Source organism: Myotis nattereri (assembly GCF_964212035.1).
Source record: "Myotis nattereri genome assembly, chromosome: 4".
In the NCBI taxonomy this organism is placed as follows: Eukaryota; Metazoa; Chordata; class Mammalia; order Chiroptera; family Vespertilionidae; genus Myotis; species Myotis nattereri.
In genome coordinates this window covers 7,051,768-7,071,353 of record NC_138079.1, presented here as the reverse complement: position 1 = coordinate 7,071,353, position 19,586 = coordinate 7,051,768, and the positions used below count along the sequence as shown (strand labels likewise).

Below are 19,586 nucleotides of genomic sequence, written 5' to 3'. Positions count from 1 at the left end.
TAGCAGTCGCCGTTGTTAGCATGTATCTCCTGCCTCCAGAGTTCCCGACGCTGTTGTCAAAGCTGTGCACACGTTAATCCTTTGCATCCACACAACAGGCCCATGTGAGAGGCACTACTAGCATCAGCCCCATTTCACAGATGGGGAGACAGAGCCCCGGAGAAACACGAAGTGGGGGGGCCAGAGTCTGCCCGGCCATTGCGATTATTGTACATGACAAGGATATAATTTTTCATCTATGATGCCCTCCCTTCCTTTCACCTATCCAAACTGAACCTAGGTTTCAAGACTCAGGTAAAATCCTACTCCTTATTGTAAAGCCCATCCTAATTACTTCAGCCTAAGATGTTCTTGCTTTTCTTGAATTTTGATGGCAATTCTTGCCTGTCAGTGTAATATACAGCTAGAGGTGATATAGCTCTACCCTGTTGTCTCAAAGTTATTACTTATTTAAAATTACATTGAGCAGCTTTTTATTATGGCTTAAGATTTTGTATTCTGGGTTCCTACTTCCTGGCTTAGGGTAACTTCTCGAAACCCTCTTTTTCTCATCTGTAAAGTGGTGCTAATATTTGCTTTAGTTAATGATATGATATTTATAAAGCTGCTAAACAATTATTAGCTGTTATTACTTCCTTTGTGGGGTAGATTTTTTAAAAACTAATGTAGGGTTGCTAGAAGAATAGGGAATCTCTTTGAAGTATGAGTGAAATCAAACATGAATGAATAGAAATATTCTAAAGTTACATGACTCATTCATAACAAGACTGCAAAGGCAAGGTAGTAATTCTCTACTTTTGAGAGTACATATGATCTTTGAAGAAAAATCTTTGTATGGGAGACACAGCAAGAGGTAAGAAAATAGAGATCGAACAAGTTCATTTTAAAAAGTGAAATAGAAGAGGGTAAATGAGCCAGGTCCATAAAAGTGACATTTTTATTTATAATTATGCATTATTAATATCAGAATTTGTTAGAATTGCTTATTATCAGTCATTTTGTGACAGGTTATAATGCATTTATTTTACAATACTTTAATGATCAAGAACACTCTATATTAATGTTTAGCTTTTAAGTTTATTTCTAGTGTTTTCATTTATAAGTTGACAGTTTCTGCCCACCACCTCCCGTACGGCCGTGGAAGCCAGGCGGAGCACAGGCCAGGGTATGACCTACAGGGATCACCCATAGGCCATGCACCACCTTTGCTACTCCCATTTCTCTCTTCCTTGTTTTTCCAGTTGTGAGCAATGTCTCATTAACTCTGAACAATGGAAGATGGGAATTTAGTCCCCTGTCACCTCACATACTGTGTGCTTGCTTTCATGCTCCCTTCTCCCTCTCTCTCTCTCTCTCTCTCTCTCTCTCTCTCTCTCTCTCTCTCTCTCTCACACACACACACACACACAGTTTCTATCTTTTCCCAGTATTGTTCTGTTATAATTTTTTATAGACCAGTATTTATTGTTTGTATTATAGTTATAGAGACACTATTTACAGCTCAACCAAGTAGTGTACACAATTCTTTTCCTTTTTTGGGGCGGGGGAGGGGGGGAAGGGGAGTAAAATTTCTTACCTTGTATTTTTAGTTTCATTTATCTACTTCAGTAATTCAATCCTAAGTTCTCTCCAGAGTGTGTAAATCTCGTTAAAATACTCAAGCATACTAGTATTCTATCAGTTATATATTTGTGAATAAATCTCTCTGAGGATCTTCTAAGTTTGCAGATTCAAACCTAGATGTACCCATCACCCATTCAAGACAAACCTCAGTGTCTTTTGGCATATTCGTTAGGAAGCTATAGTCCAAGGGTCTCCAAGATCGACCACTGGATTCCTTTTACCTTTTTCTTTTATTATTATTTTGTCGTTGTTGTTGTTGTTTTTAAAATATATTTTATTGATTTTTTTACAGAGAGGAAGGGAGCGAGATAGAGGGTTAGAAACATCGATGAGAGAGAAACATCGATCAGCTGCCTCCTGCACACCCCCCACCGGGGATGTGCCCGCAACCAAGGTACATGCCCTTGACTGGAATCGAACCTGGGACCTTTCAGTCCGCAGGCCGACGCTCTATCCACTGAGCCAAACCGGTTTCAGCTATTATTATTTTTTTAATCCTCACCCAAGGATATTTTTCCATTGATCTTTAGAGAAAATGGAAGAGAAAGGGAAAGACTGAGAGAAATATCAAAGTGAGAGAAACACGTAGATTGGTTGCCTCCTGCATGGGCCCTCAGCAGGGCCCAGGCAGGCAGGAGCCTGCAACCGAGGTGTACGCCCTTGACTGGAATCGAACCCGGGACCCTTCAGTTTGCAGACCTACACTCTATCCACTGAGCAAACTAGCTAGGGCCAAGCTATCCCTTTTTTGTTAAGCTCCATTCTTTTAAAAAACATCTGTCCTGTTCTTGCAATATTTCTTCTATTTCTGAAGGAGGGTATGAGTGATTTAAATTTCTTTTCCTTTCTGTGCAATGTTTCTTCAAGTTCCTTTTTTCATTATTTTGACCTTTGACTTTTAGAACTTTTTCTCCACTTCCTGATCATCTTGGTTGCTGCTCATATTTAAGTGAGTGGCCCTGTAAAAAATAAGAAAAATCTAATTGGAATTTTTGTTTGCCTAAATGAGGCTTGTTGACTGGGGCTCACTATAGGTAATTAGGATGGGCTATGTAATTATTAATGTTATTATTTTAGGCAAAAATCTTAACATTATTTTTTGTTGTTGTTGTTAATCCTCACAGGAGGATATTTTCCCCACTGAGCCAAACCGACTAGGGCTCCACTGATTTTTAGAGAGAGTGGAAAGGAGGGAGAGAGACAGAGGGAGAGAGACAGAGAGAGAGAGAAACACCGACATGAGTCGGTTACTGTTGTGCATCTGCCCTCCAGCATCTTCTGTTCTTGGCCCTTGTGCATTTACACCTTAAAAAAACATCTGTCCTCTTGCTATCGAGAGATTTCAGGAAGCAAGAGAAAAGGAAATACTTTGAAGAAGTAAACATAAATGAGTCCTGATTATTGTTACTGTCACTGTCCTATTTACCTTGTAGGGAACAGATCATTTTTTAAAAGGACAAGCAAGCCCTAGCCGGTTTGCTCAGTGTACGGAGCGTCGGCCTGCGGACTGAAGGGTCCCGGGTTTTATTTCCGTCAAGGGCACATAACACGGTTGCCGGCTCCTCCCAGGCCCAGGCCCAGGCCCTGGTTGGGGCTTGTCCAGGAGGCAACCAATCGATAATGTTTCTCTCACATCGATATTCCTCTCTGTCTTTCCCTCTCTTTTCCACTCTCCCTGAAAATCAATGGAAAAAAATATCCTCCAGTGAGGATAAAAAAATAAATACAAATAAAAGGACAAACAAACCTTTGGCTTACTTAGCTGGTGGTAATATACAGTCCGTGGTGGTTGTTGATCCCGAAGGAGAGCAGAACGTATCCCTACGGGGGAGTAGAGTGTTGCGTTGGTGTTCATTTTGCAGGAGACCTACAACACAAGCCTGAACGGGGAGGACACAGTCCTCCGCTGGAGCTGGGCCTCGGACCTGCCCCTGGAGTGTGCCACGCACTCCGTGGGCCTGCGGCGCTACATCGACGACGCGCACTTCTCTGGCCACAAAGAGTGGAGCGACTGGAGCCCCCTGCAGAGCATTTCCTGTAAGCTGACATTTAAAGAACGTTCATTTCCCGTGGATGCGATTACCCTTGTTTCAGGGGGAGATGCAGTTGAAGCTTTCAGTTTTCGGACCCCCATTCGTCTGCATGAGGGTCACTTGGGGAATCTTCCAGGCCCCCCATCCCAGTGTGTTTTGATTCAGAAAGTCTGAGATAGGCCTGAGGAATCTGTATTTTTAAAGAACTCTCTGAGTGATTTAAAAAACATCCAGGTTTGAAAATCACTGTGGTAGACATTGAAGACCATCTAAAATTTGTGTGTAGGTGGTAATGAGATCAAGCCTGTATTTTTAAAAAAGGCTCCTAATTTCTCATCCACAGAGCAGACCCCTCGGGGTAACAGTTTTTGCAGAGACATGGGAATCGGCAAATATGCCCCAAATCACCAGCACATTGAGTAAGACTCTTATGCAGGCAGAATGCTGGCAGGATGGGAGAGGCCCAGCAAATTATTGGCAATAAAACGACGTTCTTAAAAAGACTGCGCCTCATCATAGATTCTTCACCTTAGTGACAGTCTGGAGAAATGGATCCGAGGAAGGAAGGACTGGAGCAGGTGGATAAATAAGGAGAATTTTTTGCAGTTGAGGACAGTGAAGGCATGACTAGATCCCCGGGGTTGGAACGGACGAGGGGGAGGTGTGCAGACACTGAGGAGACAGAAGGCGAATCGGGGACGGTGCGTCTCCTCAGGGAGCAGTAGAGCCAAAGATGACGGTTCGTTTGGGCAGCTGGGTAGCTGGGGCTGCTCTCCACCGAGACAAAATAGATGAACGCATCAGGTAGGAAAGATCCGCTTCATTTTTCATACATTGAGCTAGAGGGACATAGGCAGTGTCTGGAAAGCAGTGTCTCCTAGGCAGCTGGAAATACAGGTTGGCCACCCGGGTGATTGGTTGGAGCTGGAGATAACATATTTGAAAATCAGCAGCAGATATGTGATGTGAAAAATGTTTAAATCCCGGAGGTTCCTGTAGCTCAGGGAAAGGGGAATGGAGACCAAGGACCCAGCCCTTAGAAGCTTTATGAGGATGGAAGAGAGAGACCAGCAAAGCAAACAGCCACCAGGGGTGAAGAGTAGCGCAGGAGGGGACAGCCAGGGGACCCAGGAGCAAAGGGAGTTTCGAGAAGGAGGACATTGGGCAGCTACCAGATGCTGTGGACATCGAAGGGGAAGATCGCTCAGAAGTGGCCGGGGACGGAGCAGTCGGCCAGCCGGCCACTTCCACGTGGAGTCGTTGGGGTAGAGCCACGTTGCCGCCTGGGAAAGAGTAAGTAGGTAGAACGGAGACTAGAGGTAATTTAAAAGAGTGGCTGTTCAGGGGAATAAAAACCAGAGGTGTGGCTGTAAGCTGCACAGAGTTGGGATTAGAGGAAAAGTGCTGTTTCGGAGGTGGAGTATTCCAGCGTATCTTCAGGCTGATGGACAGTAGTAAGCCTGCCCTAAATGCATAGATCCATTCACAGGAAGGGAGTTAAGACTGACTTGTGCTTGGTGTTGACTTTTCACATGTGGATATACCCGTAAACCCATTTATCAGACTTTTAGAACTTCTTGGGCATGAACCTATGACCTTAGACATTGACCTACAACCCCCTCCGTTCCCACCATCGCTCCACCATATGTAGATAAAACCACGCATATTTTACTTCTTGTATATGCCTTGTTCCTCTGTAACCTGGAGGACATCCCTGATCTTCGGGCCACCGTTATTATAAAGCTGCCAAAGTGTGTTCCGTATGGCACTGGTCTGCGTCATGGTAAAGGACTTCTAAAGCCTCTGTAATTCCTTCTGATCTTTCTAGGGTCTACTGATACTCAGAATAGGGTTTTTCCTCAAGACAAGGTGGTGCCTGTGGGCTCAGATGTAACATTCTGCTTTGTGACTCAAGAAGAAGTGTCATCAGCACAGATCGGCTACGCCAAGTACCCCCTTGTCCACCTCGATGGGGAAAATGTGGCGATCCAGGTCCATAACATTGCTGCTTCCATAAGCAGTGGGACAAACGTGGTTTTCATGACAAACAAAGACTTGTATGGAACAGTTGTTTTTGCAGGATGTAAGTATAGAATATGTATTTTTTTAAAACTGTTTCTATTAATCACTTTTTGCCCTTTGAAAGCCTTAATGCTTTTTCGGGGGGCCTGAGGTGATTCTATTTCTTATTTATTTTTTTATTCTTTAATATAAAGGATATAAAAGGCAGCAGAATTCTACTTGTTTACAGGTGAGATCTAAGCTTGTTCTCTACATACGTATATTTATATATCTTGTAGGTTTCGTAATAAGAATTTTATTTTAAATTCTCGGTTAACAGGTTCACCGAGTCAAGAGAAGTTAGTATATAATTTCTGAATCCTTTAAGAATTATTTCATACTAGGGGCCTGGTGCCGGAAGATTCGTGCACGGCGGATGGGCCCCTCAGCCCGACTTGCACCCTCTCCAATCTGGGAGTCCTTAGGGGAGCCCTCTCCAATCCGGGAGTTTCTGTCTGTCTTTGCAATCATATGAGCAAATTGCCTGTGACCCCAACCCAGTTTGGTTTTGTGCTCACAATAGTAGAGGTCTTTTTTTTTTTCTTTGCTCCATTGGTGGAGATTTCCTAGAACTTGCAGGATATCTTCCTTTTAATTTTTCCTCGACACTCTGACTTTACTTATGTCTCTCACCTTTGCTTTCCCTCCATCCTCCACCCACAACAGTAACTTGCTCCAGGCTCACTTTGCTCTAATGTCTAGACCAGGGGTGGGCAAACTTTTTGACTCGAGGGCCATAATGGGTTCTTAAACTGGACCAGAGGGCCGGAACAAAAGCATGGATGGAGTGTTTGTGTGAACTAATATAAATTCAAAGTAAACATCATTACATAAAAGGGTACGGTCTTTTTTTTTTTTTTAGTTTTATTCATTTCAAACGGGCCGGATCTGGCCCACAGGCCGTAGCTTGCCCACGGCTGCTCTAGTGTCTAGGAAATCCGTCTGCCACCAGAACTACGATTCCCAGCATTCCTGGTGCTCCCCATGCTCTGGGCTTCAGCTTCTGGTCCAGGGGCTGCCACCATAACTACAATTCCCAGAATTCCTGGTGCTCCCTGAGCTCTTGGTTTTCGCTTCCAGTCCAGGGGCTGCAGAAAGGAAAAGGACTGGGAACTTCAGCCGCCCCCAGGCCGGGCTGACAGGACCAGACACTCCAGTGGCATCCCTGGGACCCAGGCTGCTCAGTGACTGCGCACGTAGGCCCAGAGTGGCCAGGGGGGCGGGGATACCCTCCGCATTGCCACGGTGATGCGGCAGGTTTCCCACCCGCCCCCCGGCCCCTTGGCACCTGCGCACGTGCTTGCTGCCTACAGGCCCGCCATCTTTGTTGGGTTAATTTGCATACTCACTCTTGATTGGCCGTGGAGCACTGTGAAGGGACAGTCAATTTACATATTTGTCTATTATTAGTGTAGCTAAGTTAATTTTCCACCTTATTATGGCATACCTTTTGAAAATAAGCTCCTGAATTAAAGAAATTGTAATGATTTTGTGCAAAATCTTTCAATAGCATGATATTTGTTTCACCCACTTTAAGAAGAATATATTTGAGAAAAGGGCAGTTGGAGACATGGGTGAGAAGACGTCCTCCCTATTGTGTTGCGTGTCCTGTGTCCCAGAGTGCAGGGCATCTCTCTATTTGTGTACTCCACTCCTGCAGATCTAATCTCCAGGGCAATCCAGAAGTCGCTGTGGGGTTGCCAGATCTATATGGGTTGTGTTGAATGTGCACAGATGAGGTTGTTATGAGTTCTTGGTCCCCTCCCCTGAGGTCACTCTGGGCTGGTGCAGAGATAGCTCTGTCTCCAGCAGGAGCTCTGCCCCCCCACCCCCCCACCTCCCACATTCTTCATTCAAAGGCTCTGCGAGTGGTCTAAGGGTCTCCTGAAAGGAAGTGTGTGAAATGTAGTGAGTGGGTTTCGATTGCTTTGTGATTTTCTTACGCTTTTATTAAAAAAAAACACTAGAGGTCCAGTGCATGGAATTCATGCTAGGCCTGGCTGGAGATCAGGGCTGATCTGTGGGGCAATTGGCAGGGAGATCGGGGAGCCCCCCGCTGGCACCCACCTTGGTCGGCCTGGGGCCTGTGGGCTGGGGGCAACTCCTGTGTTGAGTATCTGCGTTGGTGATCAGTGTGCATCATAGCGACTGGTTGTTCCACCGGTCATTCCACCATTCAGTTTATTTGCATATGAGGCTTTTATTATATAAGATATATTTTTATTGATTTCACAGAGGAAGGGAGAGGGAAAGAGAGAATCATTGATAGGCTGCCTCCTGTTCACCCCACCCTGGGGATCGAGCCTGCAATCCAGGCATGTGTCTTGATTGGGAATTGAATCTTGACCTCCTGGTTCATAGGTTGATGCTCAACCACTGAGCAACACCTGCCAGGCTCTTACACTTTCTTCTGATTCTTGGCTGTGCTCCAGGTCAGCAGCCCTCCATCTCTGTCTCACATCCATAGACACTTAGGGTGAGTTACCTGCAGTTGCTGATCCACTTCCAAGGGAAGAACCAGGATTAGGTGCACTTCTCAGCTTGCTGGCCGTAACCTTACTCTCTTTTGGCCTCCCCAGTAATGCACTGGAATTCAAATGAGGGTGAGGTTATGTTCAAATTTAAGTTTCAGAAAATTAGATTTTCTTTCCTGATGGTATTTTAGGATATGACGTGCAGTCTTAAGTTGAGAAGCAGTGGTATACAGAGGGAAGCTGCCCACTAGCTGATACCAAAAAGTGAGATATCCACTTACAAACATGAAAGAAAAAAGTTAAAACTTAAAGGATGAGAATATTCACAGGTGTTATTATTTTAGTGTTCTAATCTTTTACCAGAGTTCTAGAACAAACCCATTTATTTCCTAATTTAACCTTCACTTGTAACATCTGTCGGTGGAAATATCACTCACTATTTGTGAACTCAGAAGTAGCTGTAGACTTTCCCTCTGAAGGGAGCTCTTTAGAAACTTACAGCCAGGGCAGTTTATGGTGTGAGGAAGGGAGTTTTGTTTGTTTTCTTTCTCCTGTGGGCATCCTGTTAACCCACAATTTATTGAAAAGACTGGAAAGAATTTTAGAATCAGTTTGTCAGCTTCCCTCTACACACACATTCGTAATAAAAACCAGCCGATATTTTGATTTGGATTACATTAAATCTATCAACGTAGGAAAATTTTCTTTCTCACAGTATTGAGTCATTCAAACCAAAACCATGGTATAGCCCTCCATTTAGTTAGGTCTTCTTTAATTTATCTTGGTGGTAAGAGGTCTTGTATATCTTTTAGTAAATTTACTCCTATGTTTATGCCAATTAAAAATGGCTTTTTTTTTTTACTTCTCAAGCTTATTCTTGTAATTGAAAATAAATTTATCATTTCACAGACAGGAGAATAGTTATTTGCCAATGCTTGTCCGTGTTCATGTATGAGCTAATTTAATCATAAGCAAAACAGATCTGTGGACATTATTTGTTCAGTAATCATTCATATGAGTCATTTTTATCGCCGGAGCTACTTCAGCATTAAATATTGACCTAAGTGTTAATCTTTCATCATACTTAAGATGTTTTAAAATAATACACTGTGACATGGGATTGGAACATGTAAATATTAATATCACATGTCAAATTAATACTTTCTCATTTGAAAATATTTTCATAAAAATGGCTTTGACTTTTAAATTGTTATGTGCTGGTACGTAGAAATACAATTGATTTATACCTAGTTTGCCTAGCTTCAGTTGATTCTTTTTTAAGTTAATGTCTTTGAAAGGAAAAGAAAAGCCATACATTAACTTGTAAATACTGCCCTCTGACATTTTTTTCTCTTTCTCTCTTTGCTTCCACTTCTTTCTACTTTGCGCCTGTTATTTGGACTTGAAGTATTTCAACTTAATATGTCTGCCAAATATTAAAATAATAAGCATTTAAAATATACTAAAAAATGTGCTGTCATTTTAATAAAGTGATTGAAGTTTTGCCTTAGATTTAAAACAAATTTCAAACCAAATATGTTAGTATTAGTTTCATTATCCATTTTTTAGACTTTGATATAAATACTCATCACTCCTGGCATTACCTAAAACATCACTGTAGGACATTATTCTTATCTCTGGAGCAAGTATGTGAAATTTGCTAAGTCTTGGTTGATAAACTAAGAACTTTTAAACATTTAGTTGTTTTAAAATAAGATTATTTTACATAATTTTTCAATAAGTAGATAATTGTTTTTTAAAAAGCTTACCTTCAGTGGCAGATAGTTTGGATAAAGTTTTGGGACACCCTATGTTTTCGGTTAAACATCACAGAAATATCAATTTCTATAATCATTGTCAGACTGTAGAATTTTTCCCTTATCACTTTAAAAGTCTTAGACACACTTAAAAAAAAAAAAACACACACCTTTTTTCTTTTTCTGGTCCTTCCTGAACAAAGCCAGAGAGAATGGTTTCAATAAAGAATGAAAATGACAGAAGAGCAGAATTCACTTTCAACATAGGGAGATGCAGAATTTTACTGAGAGTTACTTTGTAGATAATAGTCCTTGGGACTTATTTAAGAACTCGAAACTTGTAACATGACTTAGGTTGACTTTTAATATGACTTGGTACTTCTTTTCAAGTCATATATATGATCCATAATAATATGTTTAACCTGTAGATTTTTCTGACGTAACTTATTGGACACACCTTCCTTTGAGAGATTTTATAGACTCAAATAGTATTTAAGGGGAGAAAATATAGTTGCTATCTTCAAATTGCTATTGAGGAATTTTCAGATGAGCTAATACTAGTAGTCACTCTTCAGTATAATTTAATCTGTCATTTCTTATGTAATATGAACTCCGAACAAACATGCTATGGAAAGAACAGTAATTCCTGCATTGTTCAAAAAGTAAAATATGAACAGTACATTATCTCATTTTAAAGAAATGGTACAAAATATAATTAACATATATGAAACAGAACATTTTCAGGGGGCATAGATGTCAAAATAAGTACTTTTTTTTTTTCTTTTTCCTTTCAGATCCACCTGATATTCCTCAAAAGCTGAACTGTGAGACTTATGACTTAAAAGAGATTATCTGTACGTGGGACCCAGGAAGGCCGACGGCTTTGGTGGGCCCACGCAGTACAAGTTACACTTTGTTTGAAAGGTAGGCGTCACCAGGAAAAGACGCCAGACTTAAGCAGCATGGAGTCCATTAGAATGATGTCACATGATACAGCGAAGTGCTCTATCTCTTTTATATTATGAGCAAGATAGAAAGCCAGATGCATAGTATAAAATGGAATATACTGCAGCTCAATGCGTGCAGGCTGGATTTGTCTCCTTTTTCACAAAGCCCAGAAGGAAGAAGCCTCAAATAGGAGCAAAGACTGTTTCTCGATAGCGGGCTTACGGCTGATTATTTTCTTCTGTTTACTTATCGTATACACTTTCTTCTCTGAGGATGTAGTACATCTATAATTAGAAATAGAAATACTTGGAAAACGTTAATTGTTAGACATTTACCCATTCATTTTTTTCCTGCCCCGTTTATCTCTTGCCATTTTGATATTTTAAAAAAAAATTTATTGATTGATTTTAGAGAGTCGGGGGTGGAGAAAGAGAGAAACAATGATTTTATTGTTCCACTTATTTATGTATTCACTGGTTGATCTTGTATGTGCCATGACTGGAGATCGAACCCGCAACCTTGGTGTTTTGGGATAATGCTCCAACCAACTGAGCTACCAGGCCAGGTCTTGATATTATTTTAATATTTCTTATTCCTCTCTTAATTTTCAGTTTTTCTGGAGAATCTGTTAAATTTAAAAGAGTTGAAGCGCCCATTAATGAAAGCTATCAGTTACTCTTTCAAGTGCTTCCAAACCAAGAAATATATAATTTTACTTTGAATGCTCGCAATCCTCTGGGTCAATCAGAATCAACGATTTTCATCAATGTGACCGAAAAAGGTAAGCTGCTACACAAACCAGTGTCTTACAATAACGTAGAAGTGGCAAAATGTCTTGAGATCACTGAAAGGTCCGTCTAGGGATTACTTTTTACTGATTATTTTCTGTACAATTACTTGGTATTAATCTTGTATATGTCATTTTAAAAGCTTTAAAATGTGTAATTTCAAGTTTCACCGTTTTGTTGAATCCAGGTAAAATTTTGAAGGTCATTTCATTTATATAGAAACTGTCAGTGGCATTATCTAATAGTTTTTGATTTCTGAGAAAAAAAATTGCCCAATTTTTAAAGACTTTTTGTTTTGAAATAATGGTAAGTGGTTGCAGAAAATAATAAATTAGAGCCCTGGCTTTCCCCAGTGGTAACCCCTGACGTTACTGTAGTACGAGATCCAAACGAGGCAGCTGACCTCGGAACAGTACTGCGAACCACACTACCGACCTTGCCCAGCCCCAGCTTTCAACCAGTTTTTATATGCATTCAATTGTGTGTGTGTGTGTGTGTGTGTGTGTGTGTTGTGTACGTATATGTGTGTAGGTCCATGTGATTGGATTTATGTTTAGATTCATGGAGCCAACACAGTCAAGACTGCTGTCACCATGAAGGCACTTCCTCATGCTGTCCCTTTAACACCACCCTCATCCACACACACACGCTTTCACATCCCTGTCCCTGGGCAGCAGCCGATCTGCTCTTCATCTCCGTTGTGTGGTCATTTTGAGAGTGTCATGTGAGTGGAACTGTGCCGCGTGTAACCTGTGGAGCTTGGTGTTTTTTACTAAGGGTAATATCCTTGAGATCCATCCAAGGTATATGGATCAGTGAATAGTTCACTCCTTTTCACTGCTGATGACTTCTTAAATTTTTGCCAATCCTATGAATCTGTAGCTTAAAATAGAGATAAAGTATGGCCCAGCACTTTGGCCTTCATCCCCATGGTCATTCCATGCGCACCAGCCGTGCCGGGCTCTGCAGCACGGAGATTAACAGACGCGGAGAAGGGCTTAAACCCGACGCCCTCTGGTCCAGCCTGGCCAGTGATGGGCCGTGGTCCTGCTGCCTTGTTTGTTACATGTAAATCACCTTCGTCAACTATTTCCTCCCAGCGTCTTTCTTATTTCCTTATTTTACCTAAGGACGCGATGGCTACATTTTGTACTTGACAGCGTTTGTGTGTAGTTGTCTGCCCTCTGCCCTTTCAGCCTTATTCACCACATGAGTCTTCCCCACCGTCAGACCGGGGCGTGCGTGGTCACCAGCGTAGCATGCACTTTGCTCCGCTGTGCCAAGACCCCGACCTGAAATGCTTTCCTGCGTTCGTTTTGCCAGCTTTAGTCTGATTCTTCTTTCCAGGCTCACCCCCAGTCCCGTCTTCACTGTAGGATTCCCCTGACCACGTTTATGTCTAAATTCCTGTGGTGCTTAATGTGTGTGCCCCACATTTAGAATTTAGCATCTGTTCTCTTGTTCATTTTCTTTCTTTTGGTTTGTCGTCCCCGCCCCCCCCGACCTAAGTCAGGGGGTTCCTTGCAGGTAGAGACGGTGCTCTGACCACCGTTTAGTATTCCTGACACCCGTTCAGGAACCTGAGTGAGGTCGGTTCTTAAAAAATGTTGGCACGTGGTCGGCAGTGAAGCAGCAAGGTTTGCGTATTTCACAAACACTGAGCAGAATGTTGTTGATCGGCACTAACAGTACCTCTCTTGGTCTTTATTGTCCTTGATTCTCATTTGTCATGTTAGAAAATAGCTGTTAAAGTCATTCATCTTTAAAAATTGTATTTACAGTTTACCCTCATACTCCTACCTCAGTCAGAGTGAAGGATATTAATTCAACAGCTGTCACACTTTCCTGGCATTTACCAGGCAACTTTGCAAAGATTAAACTGTTATGTCAAGTGGAAATTAACAAAGCTAATTCAGTACGGGAATTGGTGAGTAAGATTCTCCTGCAAACTTCCTTAGAGGTTATTATTGATAAGATACTTCGTTTTCAAAAATAACTAAGTTTATATGCATAAGCTCTGAGTATTGATTACAGAGATTTACTAAGAACCACGATATTATGTATGAATGTAATGACAGCATTGTGTGTGGCACTTGGAAACAACTATAATACTGGCTGCTACGGAGCATAAGTTTGACTTTTACTCAGATTGTTTCTGGGTCTAGTGTAGCACCTGGCGTGTAGCTGGTGCTCAACAAATTTGTGAATTAGCGAGTGGCTTCTGCTGTAACCTTTAGCATCAGATAATGGACTAATTGGCACCGGAGAGAAGATGTGATTTTAAAACCGCTAAGTGCAGCTGCAGGAGCAAGTTATAATCGGTTATTATAAGGCTCAACATGACTTCTTAATACATTTTAAATACTCAGGTTGACTTTTATACGGCACCACCTTGTAATTGGTGGTAACGTCCAAAATAAATGATATCATACTTAAAAATTCATTTGGAAACTTACTAATGATCTCTAGACTGTCTTCAGTTGCACTGCAAGCTGTAACTCTGAAAGCTCCTTTGGAGTAAGTAACCGGGAGATCCCAGGCTTCCCCGGGGTGTGCAGATCCTCGAATTTGTTTTGGATGGCTTCCTTTTAATTTTATTTAGTTTAAATATTTGTTGAATAGTCTGCAGGTTAAGCACCAGACTAGAGGTGCTAAGTGCCATATTGAAAAACAGCTAAGCCGAAGCATGCTTCCAGAAGCTCCCAAATACACCTGAATGACATGTGCAACCCTCAAGGTCACCTTAAATCACCCAAGTATATTAAGGTTTACTGCATCACCACTAGCCGTTGATTTACCAAACTTATGTTCTCCTCCCTGCATAATTTAACTGACCATTATTCATTAGATTCAGTATTTGGATACAAGACACCTTCGTTTTGTTTGCTGCTATTGCAGAGCTTAATTTCACTGATCTGGCATTTATGTAAGAATTAAAATATGATAGGGGATGATCTGAGAGAGGCAAACTCATGTGGCTGTTCAGTCAGTTGGTTACAAATTAGGGAGGCTTTCTTATTTTTAAAAAGTATGTGTGTGTGTGTATGTATATGTATATGTATTTATATACAGGTGATATTTCATGTGCACCTATTGTTTGTTTTCTAATAGCGGACTGTCACAGTCAAAGGAGTAGACAATTCAAATTACCTCATTGCTGTGGACAAGTTAAGTCCGTACACTGTGTATGCTTTTCGGATTCGATGTTCTAGTGAAACTTTCTGGAAATGGAGCAAGTGGAGCAATGAAAAACAATATTTAACCACAGAAGCCAGTAAGTTAACAGAATGATTTATGGTTAATTATTACTATGGTCCCTGACATGCTACAACTGCTTTTAGAGAAAAATGTCACCAAAGTGACTGAAAACAGGAGAGTGGGTAGACAGATTGTGTAATTATATAACACCTGCTGGTAACATATTATACAGACATTTTGAATGATGGTCTTTAAGGTTTCGTGATGATATGGGAAATGCTGGGCATGTGCTGTGTGCAAGGACCAAGCTACCCTCTCTGCAAGTCATGTCTATGTTAGAGTGATGGAACCGTGGGGATATCGTGGCGAGATTTTCCTCACACACTTTCCTCCTGTTCGTGATCTAGATTGCCTTTTTTAGTAAAAACAAGTGTTAATGGAGAGGATTCGTTGGAATTTTTATTGCTGACCTAGGCCTGAGAGATGGCTGGGGCTAAGGTCTCCAACTTCAGTTCCCACAGCTACACCTAGAGCAGCATAAGCTATGCAGCCAGGTAACTGGTTTTCTGACTATGATCCCCAAAGACAGAATAAGATTCAACCCCTGAACCCCAGTTGCTGGCTTGAAAACAAAATAGAAATAGGTGTGGTTTTCAGGAATCATGCATCAAGAGATAGCACATTCTTTATTTGCATTTTGTAATAGAGGGAGTATAAAACTCCTCCTCCCAAATTGGACAAACAGTAAAACAAAAAGTGATGGCTGTTCATCGGATGTTGTGTCTCCACACGAAGGCTGGGAGAGGAGCGGGGCTTTGCGGTGTGTGTAAGACTCGCTGGGATGCTCAGAATCGAATCCTATGCATGAGTCCAGAGCATCTATTGCTGTGACCAGTTACCCCACAGCACTCTGCTTTAAAGCAGCAAACATTTCCTGTCTCACAGTGAGTGAGTGTCCTGGTCAGAGACTCCGGAGCAGCTTCGCTGAGCATCTCTCCAGAGACCACTCACCCCGTGGGTGGGGGCCTCGGGCTTGATGGGGGCCAGAGGGTCTGCTCCAGGCGGTTCTCTCCCAGGGCTGCGGGCAGGAGCCTGCGTTCCTCCCACGGGGCTGCTGGTGTCCGCCGAGGTGGCAGCCGGCTGCCCTGGACTTAGTGGTCATTGAGAGAACAAGGCCGCCTCCACAACCTCCTGAGGACCTGGCCGCAGCAGGGGCATACCTTCACGTCTGCCGTTCCCTGTTGGTCACACCAGCCAGCCCTGACACGGTGTGGGCGGGGAGGGACCCACAGGGCAGGAGCAGCCCCCACAGGCAAAACTTTGTCTTCAGTTGATGAGCTGTTGCAGCCAGAAGGCAGGAGCATTTTGTTTATGCTTCACTGAGGTGAAGCCATTCATCACTTGACAAATACCTGTTGCGTCCCCCACCTGTGTGTCCGGAATTGTTCTGGTCTCCAGGGACAGAGCAGCAGTAGAGCAGCAATCTCTGCCCAGGGGATCTAGAGGGTAGAGATTTAGAAATCATTACTTTTATTGTATATTAGTATGCTGGGTGGTAGTGAGTGCCACAAGGAAAAATAAAACCTAGGAAGGGGGCCGAGGACTGAAGACGGGTGGTGGGGAGGGGAGTTGCCATCTTAAATAGGGTGGCCGGGCGGGACCGGGAACAAGGTGACCCTAGGTGAGTGAGCCAGCCTGGTGGTTTCTCAGGGGAAGGGAGGGCGAGAAAGTCAGGGAGCCCGGGCAGGCGTCCTCTGCAGGTCTGAAAGCAGCCAGGAAGCCAGTGTGTGGCCACGGCCGACTGGGCAGAGGAGGACTCTCCCCGGCGCTGACAGCCGTGAGGGGGGTTGTTACCATGCTAAGGGGCCTGGTGTTTTGTCAGGGTTGAGAGCATTTCCTTCTTCATTTTCAGGTGGAAGCCACTGAGTGTGCTTCCCATTCTTACCGAGAATTCCAGAAGCCTAGAAACAAACTTCAAGCACCACCATCTCAATTATTGACATCAGCTGACGTAGTAGCATCCTCACATGCTAACTTTTCCATCTCTTTCCTAGTTCCTTCCAAGGGACCGGACACTTGGAGAGAGTGGCGCTCTGACGGGAAGAATTTAATAATATATTGGAAGGTAACTGTCTCGTGTTCCCTTGAATATTTATGTGACTTGGTTATGGTAAACCACCTGACTTCCACAGGGTCCCGGGGCGTCGGGGAGCCAGGCAGGATTCCTCAGACCTGCAGAACAGCTGAGGACGTAGCCGGGCTCCTAGCCCCCGACTCCTCCTCACTGCTGCACCCCCACCACTTTAGTGAGGGTCTCAGATCTCAGCGTTCTGTGCTGTGACCTTACGAGGCCTGTAAAAGACCTGAGGGTTTCATGGATTCCGTCCCTCTCACTCTAGTCAGAAACAAAGCCAGACGCGACAAGCTAGAGTCCTGACTATTTGTGTTGTATTTTTTTTCTTTGATGACTAGGAAATCAATTTTTAAAATAGATTTTATATGTAATTTGTTTCCCTTAAATAAATTGTGTCATAATAATGACAGGTAAACTAGTTTTGTAAAATTTTAGATAAAATACGAATTGCATTCTATTTTACTGTTTTTCCCTAGTAGAGCGCACATTTTTGTTGCTATAGTTTTTATCTGATTTATGAACATTAAAAACACAAACAATTGTTTTTCTACACCAGATTTCATAACCAGATTCCGTTAAATAGTGAATTTTGTTGTGGAAAGGAGAACAAGATTGTTTTTGCAAAACCTTGACATCACTACAGCTTTGAGGGGTGAGGCCTGAGCATAGAAGTCCCGTTGCTCTGAGGTCGTCTGGATGGGACTTGCGTCCCCTTAGCCACCCGCGGCGGCCTGTCAGGTCTCACAGTCATGGTAGTGACTGCCCAAGTTACTCCAGTGTGGGCGAAGTTCGGAAAATTGTTCAAACTAGATGACTGTTTAACCGAGGATTAAAAATGTTGAAGTGATTCAGACTCACTGCAGCCACGAGGCTAATTGTTCTGCCATATTTGGCTGGAAATTACGTTGTTTGGGACATGTTGAGGTTTCTAAACATGTGTCACTGGGCTGTCCGAGGGGAGCCCAGTGGGTGGTGGTTGGAAGTAAGGCTCTGACTCGGGGAGAGATGGGAGCTGGAGACAAAGCCTAGGGGCATGTGGCGGGGGTGGGGGGGTAGGAAAATAACACAGCAGTTAATAAACAACAGGACAAGAATTAAACTCCTTCACGCAGCCCCGTATAAGTGGGATCCCTGGGGAGGTGTGCAGGTGGAAAGGGGCGGGGTGGGACCGGGGAGGTGGCAGCATATACATCAGTGATGAGAGAGAATCATTGAGCGGCTGCCTCCTCTATGCCCCCTACTGGGGGCTGAGCCCGCAGCCCAGACATGTGCGCTGAGCAGGAATGGAACCGTGACCTCCTGGTTCATAGGTCCACACTCAGCCCCTGAGCCGCAGTGGCCGGGCTGAATGTTGTTTTTCATGTACTTAAGTTTTACAGGTTTGTGTGTGTGCTCCTACTGCTCACAGCACTCGTCATTCTCCTTCCGTCTCACCGTCCTGGTTTGCCCAGGTCTTCGTGGATGTTACACTGTTCGTAACAGCAGCATCTTTTCTGACGTTATCGTGTCGTGATTGTGTAGTGTTCAGGTTGGACTCGATGGTCAGTTTTTCAAGGCTTTGTCATAAATTATTTTTCTGTTTTTCATAGCCTTTACCCGTTAATGAAGCTAATGGGAAAATACTCTTCTATAATGTATCCTGTTCGTCGGAGGAGAAAACACAGTCCCTCTCGGAGATCCCTGACCCTCAACACAAGGCAGAAATACAACTGGACAGACATGACTACATCATCAGTGTGGTGGCAAAAAACTCCGTGGGCTCATCGCCGCCTTCCAGAATAGCCAGCATGGAAATTCCGAACGGTGAGTGCGTAGGGAATGTGATGCCCGAGAACTGAAACTGGAGCGAAGTATTTGGAAGGGGTGGCTTGCTCTCGTCCTGCTGCTGGTATAGGAGGAGGAACGGATGGGAATACTGCTCACTGAGACCCCAGTCGTGAGTCGCACCTTGACGCATCTGTGGATGGACAGGAACTACTGTGCCTGTTACTCTAACGCAGTGGTCGGCAAACTCATTAGTCAACAGAGCCAAATAACAACAGTACAACTATTGAAATTTCTTTTGAGAGTCAGATTTTTTAAACTTAAACTATATAGGTTGGTACATTGTTATTAACTTAATTGGGGTGCTCCTAAGGCTTAGGAAGAGCCACACTCAAGGGGCCAAAGAGCCGCATGTGGCTCGCGAGCCGCAGTTTGTCGACCACTGCTCTAATGCATCATGTTGGAGGGGTACAGTCGTGGGTGTTACTCTTCGGAAGAAATGCTTTAACTGTTTATTCAGATACCGTTTTTCATTTACCTCCCCAACACCACGGGAGTTGATTCTATGTCAGCTAGGCTATTTCCTGTCAGGCAGGAAAAGATAATCAGTGTAAATATGTTTTTATTGTTTTCAGAGAGAGAGGATGGGAGAGGGAGAGATAGAACCATTAATAAGAAACATCAGTCGGCTGCCTCCTGCATGCCCCCGACTGGGGACTGTGCTTGAAACCCGGTCATGTGCCTTGGCCAGGAGTTGAACCCTCTTGGTGCATGGGCCAAAGCTCAACCACTGAGCCACACCAGCC

General features: G+C 43.3%; 1 protein-coding gene across 1 annotated transcript in view; it reads left to right on the top strand.

Annotated features, from left to right (window-relative positions):
* Positions 1-19,586, top strand: part of LIFR (LIF receptor subunit alpha) — a 67,172-nt gene that overhangs the window by 34,578 nt on the left and 13,008 nt on the right. The window contains exons 6-13 of the mRNA XM_081089000.1: positions 3,486-3,660; positions 5,485-5,739; positions 10,743-10,872; positions 11,508-11,677; positions 13,466-13,611; positions 14,796-14,958; positions 16,937-17,007; positions 18,606-18,819. Of these exons, the coding sequence (XP_080945126.1) occupies positions 3,486-3,660; positions 5,485-5,739; positions 10,743-10,872; positions 11,508-11,677; positions 13,466-13,611; positions 14,796-14,958; positions 16,937-17,007; positions 18,606-18,819 (1,324 nt within the window). The remainder of the gene's footprint in view (positions 1-3,485; positions 3,661-5,484; positions 5,740-10,742; positions 10,873-11,507; positions 11,678-13,465; positions 13,612-14,795; positions 14,959-16,936; positions 17,008-18,605; positions 18,820-19,586) is intronic.